This window comes from Monodon monoceros, unplaced genomic scaffold, assembly GCF_005190385.1.
Source record: "Monodon monoceros isolate NGI ecotype Baffin Bay Population unplaced genomic scaffold, NGI_Narwhal_1 Super_Scaffold_3, whole genome shotgun sequence".
Classification (NCBI taxonomy): Eukaryota; Metazoa; Chordata; class Mammalia; order Artiodactyla; family Monodontidae; genus Monodon; species Monodon monoceros.
In genome coordinates this window covers 39,242,474-39,269,412 of record NW_021703780.1, presented here as the reverse complement: position 1 = coordinate 39,269,412, position 26,939 = coordinate 39,242,474, and the positions used below count along the sequence as shown (strand labels likewise).

Genomic DNA, 26,939 nt, shown 5'->3' with positions numbered 1-26,939 from the left:
CTCACTAGATAATTTTTACTTATCCCAGAGAATTTTGGATTGGCGGTGAGGGATCAGATTCTGAATTATGGAAAACTATACCAATGGAAAAGAAAATTTGTAACATTGGGTCATGATCTTAGACTAAAATCTTTTTGCTTTATCGCACAGGCGATAGCTGCAAACATTGGGTACGTCACTGTGAGGCCATGGAGACCCGAGGCCAGTGGGCCCAGAAGCTGGTGATGGAATTTCAGAGTAAAATGGAGAAGTGGCACGAGGAGACAGGTCTGAAACCACCCTGGCACCTGGGGGTAGACTCTCCCTTCCGGAGGAAAGCAGGTGGGTTATGAGGAGCTGGAGGACTCCTGTTGCTTTACCTCTTGACATTTACCTTTGAGTATCCAGTGGCAATAAAGCACTGGACTGGCTAATTATCCCAACTTACTCCCAGCTGATTATTCCAACTTTATCCCACGGAGAGACATCTGTGACTTTTTTCTTTACGGAGTCCTGTTTGTCTCCAGGGATAGCTGCAGTGTGGAAGAGAGGTTGTTAGCTTCTCTATTTAATAGGCCATTGCCTTGGTCTTAAGGAGAGAATAGTTTTTGAGTTCCGTCCTGGAGCTTGCCAGTGTTAAACTCTTTCCTACATATAGCATTAATAATCTTAGGGTTTTTACTTTCCGAATTCTATTAATGATGATAGTTGAGTGTATCTGATTCTTTTCCCCACCTCCTTATTTTTATTTAGATTCTCTCTCCAGTCCTCAAAAGAAGCCCCTTGAGAGAAGCCCCTCTCAGGGCCGACAGGCTGTCTTTCGGCCTCCAGCATGGAATCGCCTACGCTCTAGCTGCTTGGTAATACGGGTGGATGACTTGGACGTCCACCAGGTAAGGAGCCCATGACACAGGGAAACAGGGCTGGAAAGGGGTGGAGCAGTTCATTTGGAACGCAACAAATGTGATCAAGGTTGTAGAATTCGGAGGCTGCTTCCCTCCCTTCCAGGTGGATTTGACACTTTGGTCTGTTTCTTTCTGAGTGTGACCGCTGAGATCAGCGGTGGGATTCCCCACTTTCCTCTGAATACCCCACTACAAACCTTTCACTGAAAAAACGAACTTGTAGATAGTGTTAGTCAGGTGTGAGAATGCCTGGAATCTGCGTGAAGAGCACTCTGCTCCCTGTGACAGACTTTGGAAGAGTTGTAGAGGCTTTATCCTCCTATCTCAGAGGAAATTGAGGAAATTCTATTCTGGGTGCTGTATAGATGCTAACAGCAACTCGTGATTGCATAGGTTTCTACAGCTGGACAGCCAAGTAAGAAGCCATCGGCACTCCTTTCCTGCAGTCGGAAACTTCACAACCTCCCCACTCAGGTCTCTGCCATTCATATTGAGTTCACAGAGTATTACTTCCCCGATAATCAGGAGCTGCCAGGTAAGCATCTGCTCTGGTCAGTCCTTACTGTCTTGCTCTTGCTCTTCGCATTTGTCAGCCTCGGGGGCTCTCTGCTTATATTCTGTTTGTCATTTGGAGTTTTAAGTGTTTGAGTTAGTTTAGCACACCTTTGTTGAAAACTCTTCCCTGTGTAAATATATACCTTTGATAATAAAATGAATATTAGCTGATAAGTGAGAGTCGAGCTGCTACTTCATTCATGGTTTCTTTTTTTCTCTGCTTTCCAGTTCCCTGTCCCAATCTTTATATTCAGTTAAATGGTCTGACATTTACTATGGATCCTGTCAGCTTGCTCTGGGGAAACCTCTTCTGCCTGGATTTATACCGCAGCTTGGAGCAGTTCAAAGCTATCTACAAACTGGAAGATTCAAGCCAGAAAGATGAACACTTGGACATCCGACTGGATGCCTTCTGGTTGAAGGTAGGGTAGAGAGTGGGATTTTTGTTCCCTGTTGGCAGCCACAACTGCACTTCTACCATGGCTATAATCCAAGGTTCTGCTCTGTCCATTTGATAGAAGTAAGGAAAGCAGTTTTACAGCCCAAATGGTCTTTCACGTGTGTATTAATGGTGGGTTGCAGAGTTGCTCAGCTGGCCATTCTGAATTGGGTTTCATTTTCTCTCTGAAGGTGAGCTTCCCGCTGGAGAAGAGAGAGCGGGCTGGGCTGCACCGTCCCCAGGCCCTTGTCTTCTCTGCATCAGGCGTGACTGCCACCAATACACGTCACGCCCCACATTGTAGCTGTCCAGACCTTCAGAGTCTCTTCCGGGGTTTTGCTGCTGCTGAGTTCTTTCATTCCAATTATGTTCAGTTTCCCAAGGTGCCAGGCGGCTTTAGCCTTCTGCACATGCTGTTTTTGCATCACGCCTTCCAGGTGGATTCCCGATTCCCTCAATCTAGTGCCCTCCCTCCCCAGAGGCTTAAGGCTTCCCAGGATCTCTGGTCCATCCACTTCACCCAGATCTCCTTGGACTTTGAGGGAACAGAGAACTTCAAAGGCCATTCCTTGAATTTTGTGGCCCCCTTCCCCTTGTCAATTTGGGCCTGCCTACCCCTCCGTTGGCAGCAAGCCCAGGCACAAAAGCTCCTTATGGCCACAGAAGGGAGGCTGAAAGCATCCGCCAGCTTTGGCAGTCCTGTCCATTCTGAGGCCCTTGCCCCTGACACTGTGTCCCATCAGAGGTCAAAGACTGAGCATGATTTGAAAAGCCTATCAGGCCTTACAGAAGTCTTGGAAATTCTGAAAGAAGGCAGCAGTAGTGTGGATAACAAAGGGCCTCTGACAGACCTGGAGGACGCGGCAGATGTGCATGTGCTCGTACACTCGCCTGAGCATGTCCGAGTGAGGCTTGACCACTACCAGTACTTGGCTCTCCTCCGCCTGAAGGAGGTGCTCCAGGGTCTTCAGGAGCAGCTTACTAAGGATACCGAGGCCATGACTGGGTCTCCTCTGCAGGACCAGACAGCTTGCATTGGCGTCCTCTTCCCCAGTGCTGAGGTGGCTCTGCTCATGCATCCTGTCCCTGGGGCTGTCGAAGCTGACTCTGAGGGTTCAGATACTACGAGCCTTGTAGATTCAGAGCTGTCTCCTTCAGAGGATAGGGAGCTGAAGTCTGATGCCTCCTCAGAACAGGGCCCAGCAAGCCCCAGGAAGGTTCTGGAGGACACTGACGTTGAAAATCTGGATGCATCCCAGGATAGGCCACTGCCTCTCCATAGCAATGGAGAAGTGCAGGACTCGGATTCTCTTGCACAGCAGGAGGCAGGGAAGGGCCACGAGGCAGTTGATTCCTTACAGGACAAGGGAATGAGCAGCGCCCAGGCACCTAGCTCACCAGCTGAGTTGAAGCCCCCAGGGGGCAAGGATACTGCTGTGAATGGACAGGGAGAGCTCATCCCCTTGAAGAACATTGAGGGAGAATTATCAAGTGCTATTCACATGACCAAGGATGCCACAAAGGAGGCTCTACATGCCACCATGGACCTCACCAAGGAAGCTATGTCTCTGACTAAGGATGCCTTCAGTCTGGGCAGAGACCGAATGACCTCCACCATGCACAAGATGCTGTCTCTGCCCCCAGCCAAGTGAGTGGTTCTCTGCCTCCTTCATTCACCTCCTCTCTCCCTCCTAGCTCTGGCCATTGGGCTCAGGCCTCCTGCCATGTGCACTTGTAGATTGGGAAGCACCGCGTGGTCCAGGAGCGTATATGGAATGGCCTAGTTAATGTGGCAAAGCCTTTAGTTTTCAGAGCTGCCTGTAGAGCAGCGGAAGAACTTTCAGTCTACTTAGAGGATATAGGCATACCAGTCAGAAGGACTTTACTTTCAGGACTACACCTAATTCTGTGATAGGGGAAGAACCAGAAATTGCAATAAAATAACAAAATCCCATGGATTTTCTCATGCCTCCATATATCTTAGCCTGGTCTTGGGCAGTTTTCAAGTCAACATTTATTGCTTCTTAGCAACAAGCTATCTCCTCTTTCACTGATTCACTGTTATTGATACAGCTATGCTGTATCAGAATAATAATACCTGGCATCTGTATGATATTTTATTCTTTTCAGTGGGCTCTCATATAGTATTTTATTTGATGTAATCCCCACAGCAGCTCGGGGAGGTCGCTGCAGATGTTTGTATCCCCAGTTTATAACTGAGGAAATGGAAGCTTCAGAGAGGATGAGCCCATGTTATAACTAGAAAAGCTGGGGCTTTGAACTTGCTCTTTCTGGTACACCTTATCAATATCTGTCAGAGTAATAGAGAAGGAAGAATTTCACTCATCCGTTCAACAAGTATTTTTTGAGCCCTTACTGTGTGCCAGGCTCTGTGTTAGATGCCGGGGCTACAGTGGGGAGTAAGCAGAAAACAGAGAAATGCACAGTCAGAAGAGTGGGAAGGTATAGATTTTTCCATGGGTGCCTGTGGTTTTAGGAAAGATAATGAAAACTATGGGAAATCTTTGCTGGGACACTTAGTGGCTTGGGGACCATGGTTTGAAGATCAGTGGCTTTAGAACTTTTGTCTAAGTGGATTTTCTTAAGTGTGTCTCAAAGCAATGCCTGCGGGTATACTAGTACCTGCTAGGCCTAGATAGCCTAGGAGGAAAGAGGAGGAAAGCTTAAAGGATTAATTATGTAATAATACTAGGCAACATTTATTGAGTACTTTCTATGTGTCAGGCCTTGTCCTAAATATTAACAATATTAATGCATTGAATTATTGTAAGAACCCTATAAGGCAGGTCCTAATATCACTCCACATTTTACAGATGAGAAAACTGAGGCTCAGAGAGGTAAGAAACTTGCTCAAGATCACACAGCTTGTGAGTGGTGGGGTAAGGATTGAAAGCCTGGACTCCCAATCACCTAATTTGCTGCCTTTTCTAATTAGAGAAAAGTAAGGGAGATGGGAAAAGAGGAGAGGTAAAAAGGAGAAAAGAAAGGTGTGTGATACAAGCTCTGTTTGAAACACCAACAGTGACTTCCTAACTGCCCAGGCCAGTGGCCTTTTCTCAGTCATCTTTTTCCAGGACTCCTCTGTGCAGTCAGCCTTGCTGGTCAGTTCATTCTGGGCACTTGTAACCCACCCAGTTCCTCGCACTTCTTGGAAGGAGTCTTTTCTTTTCCCTTGGCTGCTCTCTTCTTCCTTTTATCCTGTAAATGGAACTGTTCCACAGCACTAGGCTGTCCATATTCTGATCGCTTTTGTCATAATTTTTATTTTTTAAATTATAAAAATGATTTGTGTTCATTTCATTGACAGTGTGGAAAAATAAAAGAATAAAGAAGAAAACGTTAAGAGTCACTTGTAATGACACTATCCAGAGATAGCCATTATTTACATTTGCATCTGTTTGCTTCCAATTTTTCTATACATATTTGTGTATCCATGCGAATGCTTACATGTGCCTACTCATATAAAATACCCAAATATTATTTTATAATATTTGTGTATTTATATTATTTCTATATAATATAGAAAATTTCCAGTTTTATTCTCTTTATGATTTATTGTGAATAGTTCCCCATTCATGAGGTATTTGAACATATAATTTTTAATTGCTCTATTATATTCTTGCAGATGGGTGTATCATAATTTATTCATCCAGTCCACTCTCTGGGGGGCATCATTTAGTCTGTTTACAATTTTTTCTCAGGTAAAACCAAGGCTGTGTTAAACGTCCCTATTTTCGTGAACATTACTCTTTATGCATATCTAAATCTTTAGAATAAAACCCAGAAGTGGAATTATTGGGTCAAACACTACAAACATTTTAAGGTTCTTGATGTATTTGCCAAACTTTCAGAAGGTTTATATCACTCAAATGCATTTTTGAATACATTTGACCCTTGATCAATGTGGTGATTAGGAGCACTGAATCTCTGTGCAGTTGAAAATCTGCATGTAACCTATAGTTGGCCTTACCTATAAGAGGTTCCTGCATATAAGTGGTTCCAACGCATCCACAGATTCAACCATCTGTGGATTGTGCAGTACTATAGTATTTACTCTTGAAAAAAATTTGCATATAAATGGACCTGTGCAGTTCAAACCCGTGTTGTTCAAGGATCAGCTGTACTTTCGCTCTAGGTTATTTTGTCCATCTCCTCACATCTGCGAGAGTCCTTATTTTCAGTCCTAACTTCCCTCCTCTCCCCTGCTCTTGCTTTAAAACTATCTACTGCCCATAGCTCCACATTGATCTCCCAGGGGTGCCTTGAACCTCACATATATAAAAGAATAAATTCCTTATCCCTCCCTCCCCCGGCCAGTTCTCTTTTTCTTTCTTTTTTTGGTGGCATCATTCCTTTGCTCATTCAAGCTCTGCCTCTTCCAGGCATTTGTCAGGTTCTGACCATACTTTTAAACTTAAGCATGCTTCAGAGTCATCTGGAGGCTTGTTAAAACACAGAGTGCTGAGCCCTGTCCCCAGAGTTCCTTGTCCAGTAGGTCTGAGACAGAGCCTGAGAAGCTGCATTTCTAATGAGTTCCCCTTTAGATGATAATGTTCCTCTGAGGATGACGCTGGGAGCACAGCTCTAGGGAGTCTCACATCTGTTTCTCCTGTCTGCTCCCACATGGGGACTATTTTAGTGAACTATTAGTTGATTTCCTCATTGGATATCTTTCCCTCGCTAGCACATTTGGAAAAGGCAGGTCAAACTTCTTTTTTTTTAAAAATTAATTAATTAATTTGTTTATTTATTTTTGGCTGCATTGGGTCTTTGTTGCTGCGCGCGGGCTTTCTCTAGTTGCGGTGAGCGGGGGCTACTCTTCATTGTAGTGCGTGGGCTTCTCGTTGCGGTGGCTTCTCTTGTTGCAGAGCTCGGGCTCTAGGCGTGCGGGCTTCAGTAGTTGTGGCATGCGGGCTCAGTAGTTGTGGTTCGCGGGCTCTAGAGCGCAGGCTCAGTAGTTGTGGGACACGAGCTTAGTTGCTCCGTGGCATGTGGGATCTTCCCAGATCGGGGCTCGAATCCATGTCCCCTGCATTTGCAGGCAGATTCTCGACCACTGCGCCACCAGGGAAGTCCCAGGTCAAACTTCTTAAACCACAGGTATGATCTTGTTATTTCCCTTTTCTAAAGCCTTCTGGCTTTTTCTTTATTCTCCCTGAATTGAGTTTGAACTTCTTAGTGTGGCATAATCAGTTATTATGATATATCCATATGGCACTTTACAGTTTTTTAAAATAGACTATTTTCTAGAGCAGTTTTAGCTTCACAGCAATATTGAGTAGACAGTACAGAGATTTCCTGTATGCCTCCTGCACTTCACAGTTTTCAAAGCACTTTCATGCATTATCTTTTGTCCAGGGTTTTCTATAATCTGGCTGCCACTCATGTGGTAAAGTGAAAAAAGCACTTAGCAAGAAGTTAGGAGACTTGGGTTCTTCTTAATTCTACCTTTAACTGGGACTGAGTCAGTTTCTTCACCTATAAATAAAATCAGAGGGTGGGCACATAGGTCTTTAAAGGTTTCTTTAAAGAAACCTTCTAACTTTATCTTCTATTGCTCTCCCCCGACAAAACTTACGCTCCAGCAGAGCTGAGCTCTTTACTAGTCTCCAAGGGTACATTTCGTTTTCTGGCTCCATGCCTTTGCTCATGCTGTTTCTTCCCCATGGAAGGCCCTCTTCATCATCTCTTTCACAGTCCTTCAAGGACCACCTCAAACATAATCTCTTTCCACAGAGCCGTTCTCTTCATCCTTTCCCCTCTTTGGTATTGCCTAGCCTTTGGCTTGTATCCCTGTCCCTCTTACGGTGTGTGTGACTTACTACCATATAAGGTTATTTGTGTATAAGTCTCCTCTCTCCTGATAGAATGTACATTCTTTGAGGACAGGGGATGTCTTATTCATCACTCCCCACCACTGCCCGGTGCCTTGTATGCAGAGGTTATTTCAGTAAGTACTTGAGGAATGAACATGGGTTTCAGGTACCATTCACAAGCACCAGGGCTGTAGGTAGTTGGTCTCTTCTGTACATGGGATGACCCTGAATAACCTTGACATTTGACATGGGAGAACTGCCTATGCAGTTTGAAATGCTGGAATATGGGGATTCAGAAAGGCCAGCAGTTGAAAAGTGGTCTTGTAGCGGGTAATAATTGACATCAAAGTTTATGTATACAGTAACGGTCTGGGCTGAAAAGGACGGGTATTGCAAAGGAATGGAACAACATACCTCCTAAGCCACATTTGTGGGTTTTGTTTTTGTTTTTTAAACAGGGAGCCCATGGCCAAGATAGATGAGGGGGTGGCAGCCCCTGTAGGTGGAGGTGCTGCCCGACTCCGATTTTTCTCCATGAAGAGGACAGTATCTCAGCAGTCATTTGATGGTGTCTCATTGGATAACAGTGGCCCTGAAGACCGGATTTCAGTGGACAGTGATGGCAGTGAGAGCTTTGTGATGCTCTTGGAGTCTGGTAAGTGGAAGCAGAGCCGGGCAGAGTTGTAGAGCCCCAAGAGTGTTCTTCCTGATGCCTGTATTCAGACCAGCAGGATGCAAAAGGAGCTGAGATTTGATAAAGTAGACATTTTCTTAATCAAAAAAACCAAAAGAAGAGAAATTTTAGTGGATTTGTGGCTCTGACTTTATCCCCACATCTTCTAGGTTATTGATTAGTACTTGACCTTTATCACAGAACAACACTCAACGCTAGTCTTACAGCCATGTAGCTGTGGTGGTAAGACTAATTCTGTGGCTGTATCAATGGTGTGTGTGTTTGTTGTCTGCTTTTTGCCTAAACTATGTATTTTATTGTTGGAAAATAACTAGGAGCTTTTTGTCTATGATAAAACAAGTAACCTTTAGGCATTAGATTAATCACCACTAGGAGTTAACACTAGTTCTTTCAGCTTATTGAAATGAAAACTTTTAAAATCGCCCCTTAAGAGTATCTAAATGAAAATAAAAAGAGAATGTACTGTTTCTTAAGCTGGATGGTATATATCCATGTTTGTTTTGTTATTATTATTAATTTCTTATGGGAAAATCCAAATATTTAAAAATAGAATCAGGGCTTTCCTGGTGGCGCAGTGGTTGAGAGTCCGCCTGCCGATGCAGGGGGCACGGGTTCGTGCCCCGGTCCAGGAAGATCCCACATGCCGCGGAGTGGCTGGGCCCGTGAGCCATGGCCGCTGAGCCTGCGCGTCTGGAGCCCGTGCTCTGCAACAGGAGAGGCCACAACAGTGAGAGGCCCGTGTACCTCAAAAAAAAAAAAAAAATGAAATAGAATCAAATAGCGAACCTTCATATACCCATTACCTAGCTTCAGATATTAAGAACTCATGGCCATTCTTGTTTTATATATTCTTCTGCCACTTCCCTTCCTCCCATATTATTTTGGAGCAAATCCTAAACATATCATTTTATCCATAAATATTTTCATTATGCATCTCTAGAAAATACAAATTTTTTAAATATTAAAATTATTTTAAATTATGGTAAAATACACATAACATAAAATTTACCATCTTAACTATTTTAAACTATAATTTAGTAGCATTAATTACCTTCAAATCATTGCACAACCGTCACCACTATCCATCTCCAGAACTCTTTCATCTTGCAAAACTCTATACCCATTAAACAATAACTCCTCATCCCCTCTTCCACCAGCCCCTGGCAATCACCATTCTACTCTCTGTCTCTATGAATTTGACCGTCTGGGTACCTCACATAAATGGAACCATACGTGACTGGCTTGTTTCATTTCACATAAAATGTCCTTAAGGTTCATTTACGTTGTATGTAGCATGTGTCAGAATTTCCTTCCTTTTTAAGACCATTATTTGTTGTATGTTTATACCACATTTTGTTTAACCATTTATCCGTCCATAGACACTTAGTTTGCTTCCATTTACAGACTTTTTTTAAGGTGACCAAATACCATTGTCTTTTTAAAAATTAACAATAATTCCCTAAATTCATTAAATATCTAGTTAGTCTTCAAATTTCCAGTTGTCTCATGAGTGTCATAACTGCTTTATTTTTACAGTTGTCACTGTTTTTAGAGATTGGATTTGAATAGAATGTTTTGACTCTCAAATTCTTTTGTTATCTTTCTTATGCAGAGTCTGGTCGAGAATCGCTTCCGCCAGGCTCTCTTCCCGATGTCTCAGACAGTGCTGGCGTTCAAGGGGGCCCTGTTGCGGATAGTTATGGCCAGGGGTCACCAGAGGCCAAGAGTTCAGCCTCACCCAGTGGGGAAGACCTCCATCTTCACCTGGTCAGCTGTTCTGTTTTCTTCTCTGCAGAGGGTAGGCTCTAAGCTGGAAGCTTGGGACTCAGCTAAGGGAGTCTCCTTTTACAGGTCTCAGTTCTGGTCCTGAAGGTGAATGAGGTGTCTTTGGGGATTGAGGTACGTGGTGAGGACCTGACTGTGGCCCTGCAAGCAGAGGAGCTGACCCTCCAGCAGCTAGGCACCGTGGGACTCTGGCAGTTCCTGCATCGACAGTGCCCAGGTGAGGATGGTGGGATTGCAGGAGAGCTGGTGGGATTTTTCTGGGGCATCCATAGCTTAACTTGCTCCTGTCACTGTACTCCAAGGGCAGCTACCTTAGTGCCAAGCCCTTGGCGCTTCTCTCCAGCAGCGATTAGGGGGAGGAAGAAGTCTAATGAAGCCTCCTTGCAAGGAGCTTCCCAGAGCTCTTTCTGGGGTTTTGCATTCAGTAGGCTAGTCTGCGTCCTCACCTCCCAGGTGCTCCTTATGCTTATACATGAGGACTGTGTCCACTTCTTTGTGAGGCTGCTAACATCAAGCTATATCTGATCAGGGAACTTCTGATTCAGTCCTTTGATGTGAATTATCATTTATACTTTAAAAGATGACAGGAAAAATCTGGGCTTAAGCTACATGCTTTGTTTAAAAATTTTTTTAAAAATATTGAGTAGATACTAAAGAATACTTGTAAAATATATATAAGGTATAAAATAACAACAGTACAATGAACCCATGTACCCACTACCTAGTTTAGTAAATAGAACAGTACCATTAACTTTGAAGTCCCCGGGAGTCCCTCTCCAGAACCTTCCTCTTGCCTCTCACCTATCATAGGGAATCACTGTCCTGAATTTTGTATTTCTCATTCTCTTGCTTTACAATTCTTCTGCATGTGTTTGTATCAATGTATTATTTAGCTTTGCAGTTTTACAAGTTTTTCTAAATGGAATCATAGTTTGTATTCTTTTGTGATTTCAAGTACCATGATATTCTTCAGATTCTTCTAGGTTGTTGAGTTAACTCTAATTTATTCATTTTTACTACTATATAATATTCTATTGTAGAAATATACCACTTTTTGCTTTTTTAAAAACTGCTTATGCGTACTATGAAATTCACTCCTTGTGAGTATACAATTTGATAAATATTAGTAAGCTTACAGCGTTCTACAACCATCACCATCACCCCCAAAATATCTCTTGTACCCATTACTCTAGTTACTATTCTTCAGTCTATTCTGAACAGACATTTGGGTTGTTTCCAGTTTTTTTGCTATTTCAAATAGGGCTGTCTTGACATGCCCATCCTTGTACGTGTCTCCTGATATGTATGTTGGAGAGTTTCTCCAGGTTTATATTCCTGAGGAAATAATTGTTAGGTCATTAGGGTAGGTATAGCTTTAACCTTAGTAGATAATGCCAATTTGTTTTCCAGAATGGTTGTACCAATTTGCATTTATATAGGTATGTAAGTTGTTTCATAGCCTTGACTACACCTAAGATTATTCTTTATGCAGTTTTGAGTAAATTAGCATAGATCCCACTTGGCTTCCTCAGAGAGAGGTGAGAAGACCAAGACTTGGAGGAAGGAAGAGATGATCAAATTTAGCAGAGTTGAGGGTCCTCTGTTTGTTTGTTTGCTTGTTTGTTTGTTTTTGGCTGTGCTGTGTGGCTTGCGGGATCTTAGTTCCCTGACCAGGGATTGAACCTGGGCCACAGCAGTGAAAGCGCCGAGTCCTAACCACTGGACCGCCAGGGAATTCCCAAGGGTCCTCTGTTTTAAGAGCTTTACCTTGGCCATCAGCCCAGTGCCTCTGATTCATAGCAAGACTAGCTTTTTATTGGTCCTTAACATCCCTTCTGTCATGAGAGGCATTAGAGCAAAGTAGCCAAGCCCACAGTCTTTGCAGTTAGGCTGCCTGCGTGCAAGTCGTATCCTTGCTACTTACAAGTTGTGTTACTTTGGGCAAGTTACTCTCTGTGCCGTAGTTCTTTCATCTCTAAAATGGGAATGATAATAATACTTCTGGCCCAGGGTTGTTAGGAATATTAAATATATATAAAGTGCTTAGAGCAATCACTGGCTAGTAATTAATATGTTTTCCTTCTGTCTTTCTTCTCAAAGGCACAAGCTTTCAGGAAGCCTCAACTTTGAAGACTGGCCACATCAGGCCAGCTGTAGGCCTTCGCTTTGAGGTGGGGCCTGGTGCAGCTGTTCATTCCCCTCTGGCCACACAGAATGGCTTCCTACGTTTCTTGCTTCAGGGCTGTGACCTTGAGCTGCTTACTTCGGTGCTCAGTGGCCTGGGGCCCTTCTTGGAGGATGAGGAGATCCCACTGGTAGTTCCCATGCAGATTGAGCTCCTGAACTCCAGGATCACTCTAAAGGTGAGAGGAACTTTGGGGTTTTACCCTAGACTTAGTCAGGCAAGGGATTCTGGCAGTGACAGCTGTTAACTTCTTCTCCTGTCCCTGTAAAATGTAATGAGGATCAAGTGAGGAAATGCATATTAGCATTCTTTGTCAGTGTTACAGTAGTACATAAAAATGTGTTGCTGGCAAAGAGTCCTGAGTTCAACTGAGGGGATTTTTTCTCTAGCCCTGACCCTTGGCATGCAGCATGACTGTGCAAGCCCATTAGGTTATCAGGTCCTCAGTCTCACCACCTCTAGAGTGGGAGAGACTCAATTATGCCTCTCACATCTCACAAGAATGTATGGATAAACATACATTTGACATAAAAGTGCTTCCAGCTCAATGGTAGAAGCATGGCTTGTTACCTAAGTTGCTCTGAGCTGGTTGGGGGCATCATGTGGTTTCTCTCTTTCCTATAGGACGATATCCCCCCCATCTATCCGACCTCTCCAGGCCCCATCCCCATCACTCTAGCCGTGGAGCACGTTGTGCTGAAGCGGAGTGACGATGGTGTGTTCCACATAGGAGGTGAGTTGGGCTTGTCAGCCTCCCGGCTTCTCTGCCTTTTTGCTCCTGTAAAGGAATCGGTGACAACTAGGAATAGTCTGCACGTTGCTGGCAGCTTGTCATTTAGAACCTTTACTTTTTTCCAGCTGCTGCTCAGGACAGACCATCAGCCGAAGTACTTAAAAGTGAGAAGAGGCAGCCCCCAAAAGAACAGGTGTTTCCTGTGCCCACAGGGGAGGCTTTTGGTTCACAGGTGAGGATATAACTGAACAGTACCTTTCCCATAAACCCTTAGGGGCTGTAATCACAGAAGCGGGTAAAACTCAGAGGGCTGAAAAGGTTGCTCGTGCTGGGTACAGCTGGGTGGTCTGGGCTCCTGTCACCTAGCAGCAGCTTCTAGAAGTGCTGAACAGAGGGTGTAAGTCAGGAGCTGGAGGTGAATAGTTGCTGATGACATCTTCCACCTGTTGCTGTCCCTGCAACTGATGAACTCTGAAGAGGGTTTTAGGCTCTTAGGAAATATCTAGTTGGGTTTTCTTGATCATTGACCAAACTTGTGGGTTGTTCTGCTTGAATTCTTACTCCTCGTTCCCTTACTGGATGTTTCTGCAAGGTGTGTTACCTTATTCATTCACTGTGAATTACTAATTGTTCCTCAGGTACAAGAACTGCCTACCCTACAAAAGGAACTTATAGAAACTAAACAAGCATTGGCTCATGCAAACCAGGATAAAGAGAAACTTCTTCAGGAGATTAGGAAATATAATCCCCTCTTTGAGCTCTGACAGCAATGGCTCAGCCATCTGTGCCAAGGAGAGAGGAGATCACCAGCAATCGCACCACCTGCGACAGGCACCATCCAGGGTTGGACAAGTCAGCTAAGGATGCTCAACTCACTCCTCATGGTGTCCTTTCTACTAGCAGTTCTGACTTGGATGGAAGACAGGGCAAAGTATTACCACGTTCCAGGAAGTTGGGGGCAGCTTTGTGTGTGGCTCAGGCATCACGTATTTCCTGTATAAAGCCTTTTGGCCCTCTGCACACTAGGTGGAATCTCCTCAACACTGTAGGGTCATTTCACCGTCTGGTTTCATAGCAGAGACATTTGCTTGCTCCACCTGTGTGAACAAGGCAGAGTACCCATCTCCTCAGTTGATCACCCACAGAGCCATCAAAGATTCTATGTTCCAGAGCTTCCTGTAGTCGACCTGAGAAGTCCTTGGCCTGAGCTTCGGCCACGGTAGTAGAGTGGAACAGGAAATAGCCAGCAAGGCGGGAGCCTGGGGAGGCACAAGAATAAGTGAGACATGGATTCTGCCTTGTTTGGAAAGGAAACCAAGCTCATGTCATCTTGGCTCATATTACAATCAGATTTTTCAGGGTTAAGCTTTCTTTCTGTGATGCTTTCATCGCTGTGATGCTGTGGTAGGAAGTAAACAACAGTAGCAGCTCACTTGTATCATCTTTCCCTTCTATAATGCAATTTGTTTGAAATTTAAGAAGAAACTGTTCACCCTGAGCTAGGTTGAAGGCATGACATGGTGAGGATCTGTAGGGGAGCTTGGTTCTGCGCCGCTGTTGCTGGCCGTGTCCTGTCTCTCTTCCACAGCTGCACCTCACAGGTTATTTCCTGTCTCCCCGGGGTCCCTGGCGCATCTGCTTTCCCAGCACTATGACTTTCTACCAGCACTCTCATTAGCACTTGGTTGTTTGGGAGCTAAAAATGTGTTTTAAACTGTAACATTAACACCTCAGCCTGTTTCCTCTCACCCCCCTCTGTCGCTGTGGCTTTTTAAAATCATGTTAGTTTGACTTAAGTAAAAGACAAAGCAAAACAAAATCCTTCAACCTAGCTAGGTTTTGCCCTTGCCTGATGAAAGAGCTATTTCCCCCTTTTTCTTTACTACCAAATTCTTTACCAACACTCCATCCATACTGCTCTGTGATATACTTCAAGCTGTGTTGGACAGAAGTTCATCAGCTAACTCACCTTGAATTGGCAAGATGGCAAAATAGTGATTTAGTAGTGTCACTAAAGTCTTAGTCACACATGACCTACTGAAGGAAAGATAAAATGGTTTCCTTTATGGGAAATCATGCCTGACTTGTATATTCTAGTTTTTTGAGGATAAAAAGAAAAATGTGTTCAAGAAGGAACAAGATCTAATTTGCTCAGACTTCTACAGACTTTTTGTTGTGGTTCGTCACTAAGGTAATCTTATAAACAACAATTACTATGAGATTATGGGAATGTTCTGTCATGCTTAGGAAACAACGTAGAGACTTAAAAATAAACACCTTTCTAGAGAGAATGTTAACAGGGTAATTTCCCTATGGGTTGATGCTTGGTTTAACCTTATTTAAGAATTTTATAAATAACCTGAAAGTGGGATATTACAGTGCAATCAAATGTCACTGCTTCCAGGCAGTGAAAGATAAATCAGAAGAAATTGAAAAAAAAAGAAGTTAAATTGCAGAAGATTCACAGACTGGGCTGTGAATACTCAGGAAGGTGGCAGGTGAGGTTCTGTGTAAGTGTGAAGTAATGCACTTACGGGAGAATCAGCAACCAGCGAGGCAGTGAGCTCTGTTAGAACTCAGGAAAGAAACCTAAGCTGAGAGGGAGGAGGGGTCAGTGTGCTACTGTGGCCAAAAGCCCGACTGCGTCATCAGGAAGGGCACGTGGAGCCAACACAGAAAACAGCACCTCATGCAAGGCCATGGTAATGTCTTAAATTATCTGTGCACTTCTAGTGACCTTATTTACAAAGTATATGGTGAAGAGAGTAAAGGTCCAGAGAACAGCAAAAATTATCAGGTGGTGGAGGTACTTCCACATGTGGACACATCTTTAAAATGTTGGCTCCAGTTCTGGAAAGATGAAAGCTGAGGGTAGTGTTAGATCAGATATTCAGTCAAGAGCAGGGACATGTTCTTCAGGTCCCAAAATACTAGCTCTAGGGCCATACCTATTAGCCTTAGGTAAAAGAAAGCACTTCTTGTAGCAAATCAGAAACTTCTAGAGGTCATTGTTCAAGAAGTGGTGCTGGCAGAAACTGTATGGTACAGAAGGTTTAAGAGGAATCCTTGCATGATGGTTTTCCAAGAGGAATTATGGAAAACTAGGGCTATTTGGTGATATACAACGGAGAGGGTAACTGCATCCCTCCACAGACTCCCCCTTAAGTGCCTCTTTCAAAGGCAGAATGATGAACAAAAAGAATCACTACTCCTCTCAAGTATGGCATTTCTAATGTGTTTAAAGGGGGAGGAGGGAGAGCCAGTAGCCAGAAAATAGAATTATTCAACCTTAGGTTCACCTGAATTGGTATAAAATCACATTCTGATTCTCTTCCTTTCCCCTCGTCTTCTGCCCACTGTGTCCCTCCATGCAGAGAATTGCTTGGTACACCCTCACTTTAAGCTTGTGCTTGGTGGGAGGCAATAGAAACAAATCTGGCAAGCACTGAGGTTCACCCCTTTAATGAGCAGAGCTCAGTCAGGTTTCTGGGCTCTCTGGCGCTCCTGTCCATGTGACAAATGGAGCCCTAGAATTTGAATTTCCTTATGTGACAGCTTTGGGCATTGTGTCTTGAAGTTCTTGCCTCAGGAAATGTGGTTGGGGTCAGTGTCCCATGGAATTTTAGTAAAAATCATCTTGTATAACTTCATACTCCTATTCATTGGGGGAAGAATGACTTTCATAATGAAGAAATGTGACCTTGTTGGTAGTCCTCAGGATAAATGTAAAGGAAAAAGGCAGAAGGAAAACATAGTAGTATCAGCTCCTTTGGACTGCTTACAATTTCTGCCTTGGAGCTCTAAGACTCTGTGAACAAGAAATAACAATACCTCAAGAAAATGTCTGGAGTGATAGCACCGCTTTCCCTCAAAAGGCTTCAGCCACCGCACATTACCATTTCAGCTGTGAAGCATTTACACCTATGTATCATCTATGATTGTCTAGAGTTCCTGTTTACACAGATATACTAGAGATGTGCTTTAGTGCATACGGACTGGTTTAAATCTCTCTTAGCTGAGCTGCAGGGACGGTTATCAATCTCAAATTCTGTTTTCAACTCACTGGAATAATTAACCTAGTTTATTAGACTTAGGACAGAAGGAGTAGGTTCTATTCTCGTGATGGCTGCTTTTTGCTGTGTATTTAATCTGACCCTCATTTTGCCACAGGCCTCAACCTTTACGTACCCTTTTTCATGGTTCTGAAAGGAATGGTTCCTGTCTATGGAATATACAAGGGATAAGCCACCCCTCACATACCCCATAACTTAAATGCTTCCATTTAACCCATTTACATCAGTTTCCCCATAGGCTAGTTCAGGGGGTAGTGGAAAGAAGAGATAGTTTGAACATAGTGATATGGGAAGTTTCCATTCCAAACCTTTAAACATAAGGGTTTGTTTTATTTTTCTCTCCCCTAGTTAATACTTGCCTAAACTTGCAAAAACAGTTACAGTAATATCACAAAACTATGGAAACAACATCGCTACACAAGCTAGTAGGATGGTTATTTGAGAACTGCAAGAGCTGTGTCATTGCCTTGTGATTTACCATAGTAATTACTGTTTCAAGAGATTCTGGTGTGATGTCCTATCCTTTCAGGGACTATGGCCTTCCCCAGGATCTTCCCCCACCTTCTGCTAGAATAGGAATATTCCCATTCACCTCTGGGTAGGTATGGATAGTAGCTGTTGTTGAATGGGGATTATTTTCTCCCTCTCTTACAACAGATACAAGGGGAAACACTCTCAGATAACCTTAAACTGTGAGGCTTTGCTAAGTGGCTAGACTTGGGATGTGAACTTCCTTATTATTTGTAAATTTCAGCCATATCCAGTATCTCAAATTGCAATAGGTATAGTTCTTATAACCACTTAAAAAGCTCCCTCTGAGAGTTAAGAGATCTGTTTTTGTTTCTCCCTTCAATATATTAGTTTTTGGTCAAGATTTAGCCTGAGTCTTACAGCATTTCTTTGTGGAATACACTACTGAAGTGTCTTCTCCGTTGGCTAACTACACGTTTAAAGCCATGAGTTTTAACGTAAGATACTAAAATCCATTATTTGCCCAACTTTGTGTGTCCAAGCTGTTTCCCCCACTCAGGGTGCTAAACAGAATTGGAATCTTTACTAAGACATGCTCAGGAAAGCTTCAAAAGAGAACAGCTTCAAAACCCCTCTCCTTATGACACCAAATGATTGAGAGGAAAGAATTCTTGGAGATTGCCAATTATATTACAGTAGCCTTATTACTGCTAATCACTGTCAATAAAAGGTCACTCCATTCCCCTCTACGTGAGGAAAACAATGAGAATGTATCCAATGAACTGGAATATTGGTCAGTATTGGGAAATATTAATGTTGCAGTATCTAATCAAACCTTGAGTGTACTGGTTCTGTGAACCACTTGAAAAAAGCAAATTAAACTTATTAAACAGTATTGGTTCTGGTATATCTGTTTATAGCAATTGAAACATACGGGTTTTTACATTGTTTTTAAGTACTTTAAGTACTCTTTTATGAGATAAAATTTTATTGGTTCTGGTAGGAAATGGGGAGGGCTCAAATTTTCACAAAAAAGCCAAGACCAGTTTTATTCTGACACCAAAAAAGAACGATGAACTTCTCCCCACCATTCCAACCTGCTAGACAGAAAATGAATGCAAACATGGCAAGTTGGAAAACAGTTTAATGATCACTCACCAAAATGTTTACAAGGACAGACTATTCCACTACTCCTGCTGTCACCGTGTCCTTCACGGTAGAGTATCACAAGTCAAAAGTTTCTGATTGTTTCATTTACTTAAAACCAAATGTAAGAAACAACCTAAGTCATTGCAACTTCAGGCTTCAATGTGAAACCGTCAAACCGTCTTGGAAGGGTTTTCTTTCTGAAAGCAGCATTCCTGTCCAGAAGATGCTTAAGGTTCATTAACCAACCTTTCTTCTTCCAACTATCCAGTAATAGTTAAATGCCTCAGAATGCCCTCAGAGGTCCCAAGATTTAGTCAAGGCAAGTATGAAACAGGCTGCATGCCTTCAAGGTATAATGAATATGAGAGTTTTGAGGAAGAGATTAAAGCATCATGGAATCCTTCGAGGACTGAGATACTAAAAGCACCAGTGCAGAGAGTCTCATGCAATAGAAAGTCTGGAACGAGTACTTCTTCCTTCAGTACCAGGCCCTTCTAGACTGTGGTTTAGAAGAAGATGATTTTTTTGTGCTTCGAGTTGGGAATTTGCCCCTTCGACTTCAGCCTCCGAACAGCCTCCCTCATATGTTTGGGTTGTAGCGGTGGCATTTCTCCCCACTTCTCACACACATCCAGTGCTAAACAGAGGGCAAGGAGAGAGTTTCATTATCACACAAGAGCTTATGTATTACAATCCTTTTGAGTCCTGTAATTCTCATTAACTCTCTTAAGCTTGCTAAAGAAATAAACCAACACATTTTCCCTTCTTAAGAGAATGCTATAAAATGTATCATGTTAGCTTTAGTATATCCCACATCAGGTATTATCATAGGCAACAGTTTAAAACATATCTTCTCCTTAAAAGAATAGATATTTCACCAGCTAGAAATTAGCAATGGGCAGCAGCCAGGTTCTTTACTTGATGGACAGGGGGCAGTTCCCAGGGATCATAACATCAGGGACAACTACTCACCATACCACACTGGTCAGCCCCAGTGACTGCTTTTTTTTGTACCTTTACTTTTGGCAGCAGAAATGAGCAAAATCCATTGGAGGAAAATACAGAGTCTGCTTCTGTCACCCTGGGCTGAGGACAGGAATCAGGAGGGCAGATTTCCTAGGTGTTTCCAGGCCTTCCAGTATTGAAATTTTCAAGGAATAATGTTCATGCTCTCCCGAATGCAAGGCTCCCTTTATAGTGTAAATGGAAACCACCACTGGTGCCTTAATAAGTCCCTCACTATAGATATTCTTGGAAATAAGACCACGACAGGCTCAATCCAGTATTTAGACCAACACCACTCACCTTCTTCTACCACCTCCCCGACGAAAACTTTGGAAATACCAGACATAGCAATAACAACATTCTGAGACACAGAGGTACCAGTGATGGACTGGATCAGCTTGAAAGAAGGACAAAAGACTGTGATTAAGGTAGTCAAGGACTGGCTTTGGAACATAGTACCCATAAGAGCTCTGCACTGAAAGAGTTCACTAAAGGCTGGATCTGAAATTGACACCAGTAAAACAAAAGGATTCAGGTGTATAATGGCCTATTCTATTTGTTGAGACCCTATCCCTAGAATACAAAATTACAACTGGTCAGATTATTGAGGGGCATGCTATTTTTATTTTCCTGCCTAAATGTTCCACCAACTTGCCTAACACCTCACTTCAAAATGCCAATGGATACAGCTCTTGAGTCTCATTCAGTTCTCATAGCTCATGGAAATGAGTGTGGTAGTCCATCCTTACCCTTTTAATGGCTGCCTTAGGGAAAGCTGACCGGCGATACATTTCATAACGGTTCAGCTGCTCCTCAGAAAAAGAAGAAACCAGGATTCTAGACAAAGATTCAGGTAATTAAGTTCACTTATAAGAATGAATACTTAAGATGTATATTATTATGTCAATAAAAGCAAGTCTCAGATATTTAAAAAATAAATTTTTCAAGGGATCAATAGTATTAGGCTTAGTGTTTATGAGGAATGAAGAGAAAGCATCTCTACTCTTACGGAACTTGACAATAAGTGAAATACGAGTTCCTTTCTTACTTCACTAAGAACAAAAACAACAATGTTGGGTCATTGAATCACACTATACCGGTTATGTTTTCAGCATTAGGCTCTCTCTCCCCATAAGGCTACCTCACTACACTTCACATTAAAGATAAAAATTTAATATGAAAATTTATATTCAAACCAGTAGTTTCCAACATTAACAGATTAAGGGGAAATTTTATAAAATATATGGAAAAGGGTTAATAATCTTAATATATAGTTAAATTTTCAAATAAATTAAAAGATGGCCATACCAATTTTAGAAAATGAGCAAAGGAAGTGAATAGGAAATTTATAAAATATACCAATGGCCAATATATAAAGAGGAAAAAAATTAAGCTTCAGTATTAACTAAAGAAATTAAAATGATGAACTAAAGAAAGATTAACATTTTTCATAAAACAGATGAAGAAGTATTAAAAAGCATGGTATTAGTGAGGATGGGAGGACACAAACTCATACATGCTGGTAGACTGTGAGGTGGAACAACCTTTTTGGAGAATCTGGAAATACAAATGAAAATCCTTTGAAAATGTTCATACTGTTTAAACTACCAATTACCTTCTAGGAGTTTATTTTAGGAAGTAAATGGACAAGTATGCAAAGATGTGCTCAAAGATGTTGATCATAATGTCAAAAGAGGAAAAAAAAAAAACCAGAACTACAGAAATAGATTACATCATAGTTCAACCACATAATGGAATACAATGCGGCCATTAAAAATGATGATTTATGGGCATATTTACTGACATGAAAATATTTAGCTATATACTGATATATCAAACATTAAAGAATATATCTGAAAAGGTATATACCCAAATATATACCCTGGGTAAACTCTGGGTGGTGGAATTATAAGTAATTATTTTTTCTATTTTTCTGTATTTTCTGAATTATTTGCAATGAACCCATACCATTTTTACAATCAGAAAACATAATGAATCTATTTCCATTTTGAAGAAAATTATGACCTAGATGTATAATTAATGACATGGAAAACATTTACCATATATAATGTGGAAAACAGGTTACAGTCTTTAACATCTTTGAAATTTTTAATTTAATTTATAGATTTATATGTGTAAAGAAAATATCTTGGTGAATATACATCAAAATATTAACAGTGTTTATTTTGGTGGTATGGTGATATTTTTCTTTTTACTTATATTTTCTATACCATAACATAATAAAATATTAAGTGCTTTATTTTCTTTTGAGTTTAAAAAAGAAAAAAAAATTTAAGGACAAGAAAAATGTATTAACTTTGTGTGGTCAGGTTAGAGCCTTGAAAGGGGAAAGATCAGAAAAGTGACTTACTGCATCTTTTGAATCTCATCTTCATCCACTTTCTGCTTCTTCTCTTTCTTTTCTTTGATATCTATTTTCAGTTTTTTGGCTGCAGGAGTAAGTAATGATGAGTCTTCCCTTTCAACTGCTGTTAAATCTGAGATATCCTGACTCTTGAGCTAAGAAGACAAAAGAAACCCTTTATATATTTGGCCTACTTCCCAGACTTGGGTAAGGTAAGAAGACATCATTTCTCATTACAACACAACAAATCCACTTATTTCTGTAGTTTTTGGTTCCAGGCATTGGCTGTACCATCAAATATAAGCTACCCTGTCTCTCCTAAAGGAGTTTTCAGCCCAGCTGTGGAAAGAAAACCTACTAAATAGTCCAGTTTTCCAGGTTAGCTATGATCCTAGTTCCAGTTATCTGTTTACAAGGGCAATGTAGTGCCAAGGATCATGAAAACCACTCTCCCCCGATCCTCTTCTTCCGACCTCATTCTTTAGAGGGGATGTCATAAAAGTCCTCTCCACCCAGCCAGCTCTTCTTCGTCTAAATCTATAGATCTCTTTACTGATGATGATTCCATGTGGAAAGAATATTAAAAAGGAGGCACCTTCTCATCAAAGCAGTGTTTTTTTGAATTTGGGACTTTAAAGTGAGCTTCTCCCACACGTAGGGCTCTTTTCTTCCTATCTTTCAATACCACTGTATCATGCAAATATTTACTTCCCATTACTAGACTGATAACTTTATTTATTCTTTAGTTCTTTTAATTAATTTATTTTTGGATGCATTGGGTCTTTGTTGCTGTGCGCGTTCTTTCTCTCATTGCAGCAATTGGGGGCTACTCCTTGTTGCGGTGAACGGGCTTCTCATTGCAGTGGCTTCTCTTGTTGCGGAGCACGGGCTCTAGGCACGCGGGCTTAGTAGTTGTGGCTCGCGGGCTCTAGAGCGCAGGCTCAGTAGCTGTGGCACACGGGCTTAGTTCCTCTGCGGCATGTGGGATCCTTCCGGACCAGGGCTCGAACCCGTGTCCCCTGCATTGGCAGGAGGATTCTTAACCACTGCGCCAACAGGGAAGCCCCTAGACTGACAACTTTTTGAAGATAGGTTTGTCTCTTATTTATCTCTCCTCACATAAATATTTACCATTGTTTTACTCATGCTAGATGTTTAATATCTGTTTAATAATGACCAAAAAAATCCAAACTTCATCCCCTCCAACAATATAGAATCTAAGGATACAACAAACCTCATTAATGAGATTTAACTTCTGTTTCCTTAAAGAGAAGCTCACATTTAAACTCATACAGGAATATGAGAAGTACGTTGAGAGCGAAGGCAGTAAATCTTTAACAACCTTTTCAACTTCTTCTCTAGTTACTGATATATACAAATTTTCTAACTTCTCTGTGCTTCAATTTTGGTGATTTATATTATCCTTAAAAATGAGCCATTTTTCTTGAAGTTTCAAAATTACTTGTTCTAAACTTGAACATCAAATTTTCTTAAAGCTTAAAGATCTCCGTATCAGTGCCTATAGCCCTTTCTTATTTCATAATGTTGTACATTTACATTTCAAGTAACCAGGTCTTAATTTTATTGTTTATGTTTTTAAAGCACTAATTCATTAACATCTACTTTCATCCTGATTAATTCCTTGCTCCTACATTCTTCTGGTTTATTTTGTTCTTTTTCTGGTTTCTTGAGCTGGGTGCTTATTTTCAATATCTCTTGTTTGTTAGTAAAAATATGTAAGGTTATGAATTTTTCTTTAAATAAAGTTTTGGTCAAATCCCATTGGATTTGACGTGGCATTCTCTTTGTTAATTTCTTTAATCCAAAGGCTATTTAGGAACTAGTTTAAAATGTCCAGGTGTTAGTTTTTTGGAGGGAGTGGGAGTGGGAGAAATTTTTGTTTTTAATTTCAGGTTCTATTGCACTGTACTAACAGGATATGATCTGTTATGATTTCTACTTTTAAGAATTTATGCTTTTCTTTGTGGTCTGGTATATGATCAATTTTAAAAAGTGTTTCACAAGCATCAGAAATTTTTTTTATCTTCTAGGTGCAAATTTCTGTATGTAGTGAGCTTTTTACTGGACTAAGCTAATTATTACTTAAATCCTTTCTGTCCTTGAGATCTGTTTTAAAAGTTCCTTCTTAAAGTAGTTTTGTCACGTTTTTCTTTTTCTAAAAGTTCTTAACTTTATATATTTTGATACAACTTTATGCTCTGAAAGGCTGTTTCCATTTAATTCAGTGTCTTCACCCATGCTCTCACACTTACATTCAAACAGGAATTATAGCTCTAAGACCCCAAGATTCTACCTTTAGAAATGGAATCTAGAGAACGCTGAGATTCTAGTATCCTGACTGATGCTCAGTGGAGCAACACTGCTGAACTCTTGGGATGGCACAATTGATAGGTTTGGTGCTATAAAGACCCTTGGACATTAGCACCCAGGTCACTGGTAGCAGTGAAATGTCCGAAGAGGATAAGAACGTGACTAAATTAGTAACTACCTCAAAGTCTCCCTTTGACGACTCCGCAGCCTATAATGACAAAGTTACACTTAAGCAATATCTAAGAAACCATATTGGGGTGAAAGTGGTACTAGGAATCCTGGGTTCTAGCTTTTGCCCTAAGTTTCAGTGTTGATTGGCATTGACCTCAATTTCCTCACCAGGAAAACCAAGAGGCAATTTGAAATTCCCTTAGAAGTAGCTTTAACGCCTAAGGGCAGGGATTAAAAATACTGACCCAGTGCTTGGGTCTCTGGAACTGAACCGGCTCTGAAGGTTTTGTCTCCTCTCTCCCCCCAACCCCGCGATGGCAGATCCAAAGGGTCACTATCTTAGCTTGGGAGGGACCAACCAAGAAGCCTGTCAAGCAGCCAGTGACACAACTCCTCCGGCCTCATCAACACATCTCTCCCTACCTCGCCTTCTTCAGCCGAGGCCTCTTTCAATTCCCCATCTGCGTCTCCGTCAGCTTCCTCCGGGATTCCGTCCGCGTCAGTAATCCCCGGGCTTCCAGGAGCAGCGGCCGTCTCATCTGACTCCCCTGTCTCTCCACCTTTTTCCGTGGGCGACTCGCAGGCATTATCCATGGCGGCGAGAAGAAGATGGGAGAGGAGATCGCGATGCTGTCAGACTCAGGAGCTCGGGACTCTGCGCAGCACCGCAGCCCAGGAGCTTACTTCCTGTCGTCGCGCTGCTATGACATCACCCATACCGCTCCTCCGCGGGGTCATTTAGAGGCGCGCCTAGAGGACTTCAGGGATCCGATTTACGTCTGATTTGGTGGCGGTGGGGAGAGGGAAAATTGAGGGCACGGAAATAAGTTTGTGGATTTTCCACCTTGGGAAACCAGCATTTGTAAAAGAGAGCTTTGTTGTTTACTGAAGGGCTTCTTTTTCCTTTCCGTCTTTCTCAAAACGCAGTGTCAGTGAACTCCGTCCTTAATCCGCTTTCCTCAGAGTAAAGTTTGGGGACAGGAGAAAACTCAATTCCGTTGTTCGCCCTTGTTGTGGGATGCGGCTACCGGGCAAACGCAGGCAGGAACTCAACCTCTTACAGTTCAATTGGACAGAGACCTCGGGCTTGTGTTAACATTGAATTGCCAGCATTTCTCTTCCGTTCCTCAAGCACCTAAAAAGAAAGAAAATAGTCATACAGCTTGAACAGAATTTAAACAATGCCGTATTAACTCCACAACTACTGAGCGTCTACTTCGAGCCAGGAACAGTCCTAGCACCACAAACAAAAAACAGGCGGATTCTACGCAATTGTATGATTTTCCCAATTCACGAGGACTCAAGATTGGGGTCGGTTTTACAAATCTGACTTTTAATGTCACTTTGGTTAATGTCATCAAAAGTAAGAGGAGGGCTCCCCTGGTGGCGCAGTGGTTGAGAGTCCGCCTGTTGATGCAGGGGACACGGGTTCTTGACCCGGTCCGGGAGGATCCCATATGCCGCGGAGCGGCTGGGCCCGTGAGCCATGGCCTCTGAGCCTGCGCGTCCGGAGCCTGTGTCCGCAACGGGAGAGGCCACATCAGTGAGAAGCCAGCGTACCGCAAAAAAAAAAAAAAAAAAAAAAAAAGTAAGAGGAAATAGGGGCTTCCCTGGCGGTCCAGTGGTTAGAACTCCGCACTTGCACTGCAAGAGGGGCGGGTTCGATCTCTGATCCGGGAACTAGGATCCCGCATGCCTCGGGGGCGGCTTAAAAAAAAAAAAAAGTAAGGGGAAACAAATCCTACTGGGAGGGAGATATTTCATTTGAGTGTTTCGCTTTAACGAGCCATTTCAGGGATTGGGAGCATGAAGTGCGGATATTTCCCTTTTAAAATTTTCCTCTCTTTCCTCACTGCGGTACGGAGGGGGGCATTTTACTCACGTCTTTATCACTAGATTCCCACATCCATTACATATTTATGTGTTCAGAAGGAATGGCCTTGGAAATGTAGGTGCGCGTTACCATATTCCTCTCTTTGTTTCTACACGCCTGGATGAATTACCGTATTTTGTGTCCTGCGAGCTCCCAAAACCTTTGGAAAAGGAGCGCACTTCGGGAGGCGCAGACAGGTGAACCACGTTTTTTCCCTTCCACTTATACAGCGGGTGACCCTGCGACGCTCTCCTCTTGACCTGGGAGGCCTATCTCTGCGCAGCGGGGTGCACTTGGCGCAGACCACAACCACCTGCTCCCGCTCGCTGAGCCCCGCCCAGCTAGGTGGGCAAGGGGGCGGGGCTCGGGGGCGCTCTGACGCGTGACGC

The 26,939-nt window shown here is 42.4% G+C and overlaps 2 protein-coding genes across 2 annotated transcripts in view; one reads left to right on the top strand and one right to left on the bottom strand.

Moving 5' to 3' along the window:
• The window catches only part of UHRF1BP1 (UHRF1 binding protein 1), a 54,142-nt gene extending 35,484 nt beyond the window's left edge, over positions 1 to 18,658 (top strand). Inside the window, exons 10-21 of the mRNA XM_029242553.1 lie at positions 151 to 321; positions 733 to 872; positions 1,278 to 1,419; positions 1,668 to 1,861; positions 2,070 to 3,526; positions 8,174 to 8,370; positions 10,022 to 10,176; positions 10,261 to 10,411; positions 12,295 to 12,557; positions 13,004 to 13,112; positions 13,238 to 13,344; positions 13,751 to 18,658. Of these exons, the coding sequence (XP_029098386.1) occupies positions 151 to 321; positions 733 to 872; positions 1,278 to 1,419; positions 1,668 to 1,861; positions 2,070 to 3,526; positions 8,174 to 8,370; positions 10,022 to 10,176; positions 10,261 to 10,411; positions 12,295 to 12,557; positions 13,004 to 13,112; positions 13,238 to 13,344; positions 13,751 to 13,876 (3,212 nt within the window). The 3' untranslated portion in view covers positions 13,877 to 18,658. The remainder of the gene's footprint in view (positions 1 to 150; positions 322 to 732; positions 873 to 1,277; positions 1,420 to 1,667; positions 1,862 to 2,069; positions 3,527 to 8,173; positions 8,371 to 10,021; positions 10,177 to 10,260; positions 10,412 to 12,294; positions 12,558 to 13,003; positions 13,113 to 13,237; positions 13,345 to 13,750) is intronic.
• Positions 18,659 to 18,783: 125 nt separating this feature from the next.
• On the bottom strand, positions 18,784 to 26,851 carry TAF11 (TATA-box binding protein associated factor 11). The gene is made up of 6 exons (XM_029242554.1): positions 26,681 to 26,851; positions 25,101 to 25,812; positions 22,182 to 22,330; positions 20,560 to 20,647; positions 20,111 to 20,207; positions 18,784 to 19,442 (listed from the first exon to the last, which is right to left on the bottom strand). Exons 2-6 carry the CDS (start codon positions 25,269 to 25,271, stop codon positions 19,312 to 19,314), a joined length of 636 nt encoding a protein of 211 aa, XP_029098387.1. The 5' UTR covers positions 25,272 to 25,812; positions 26,681 to 26,851; the 3' UTR covers positions 18,784 to 19,311.
• Between the last annotated feature and the right edge of the window lie 88 nt (positions 26,852 to 26,939).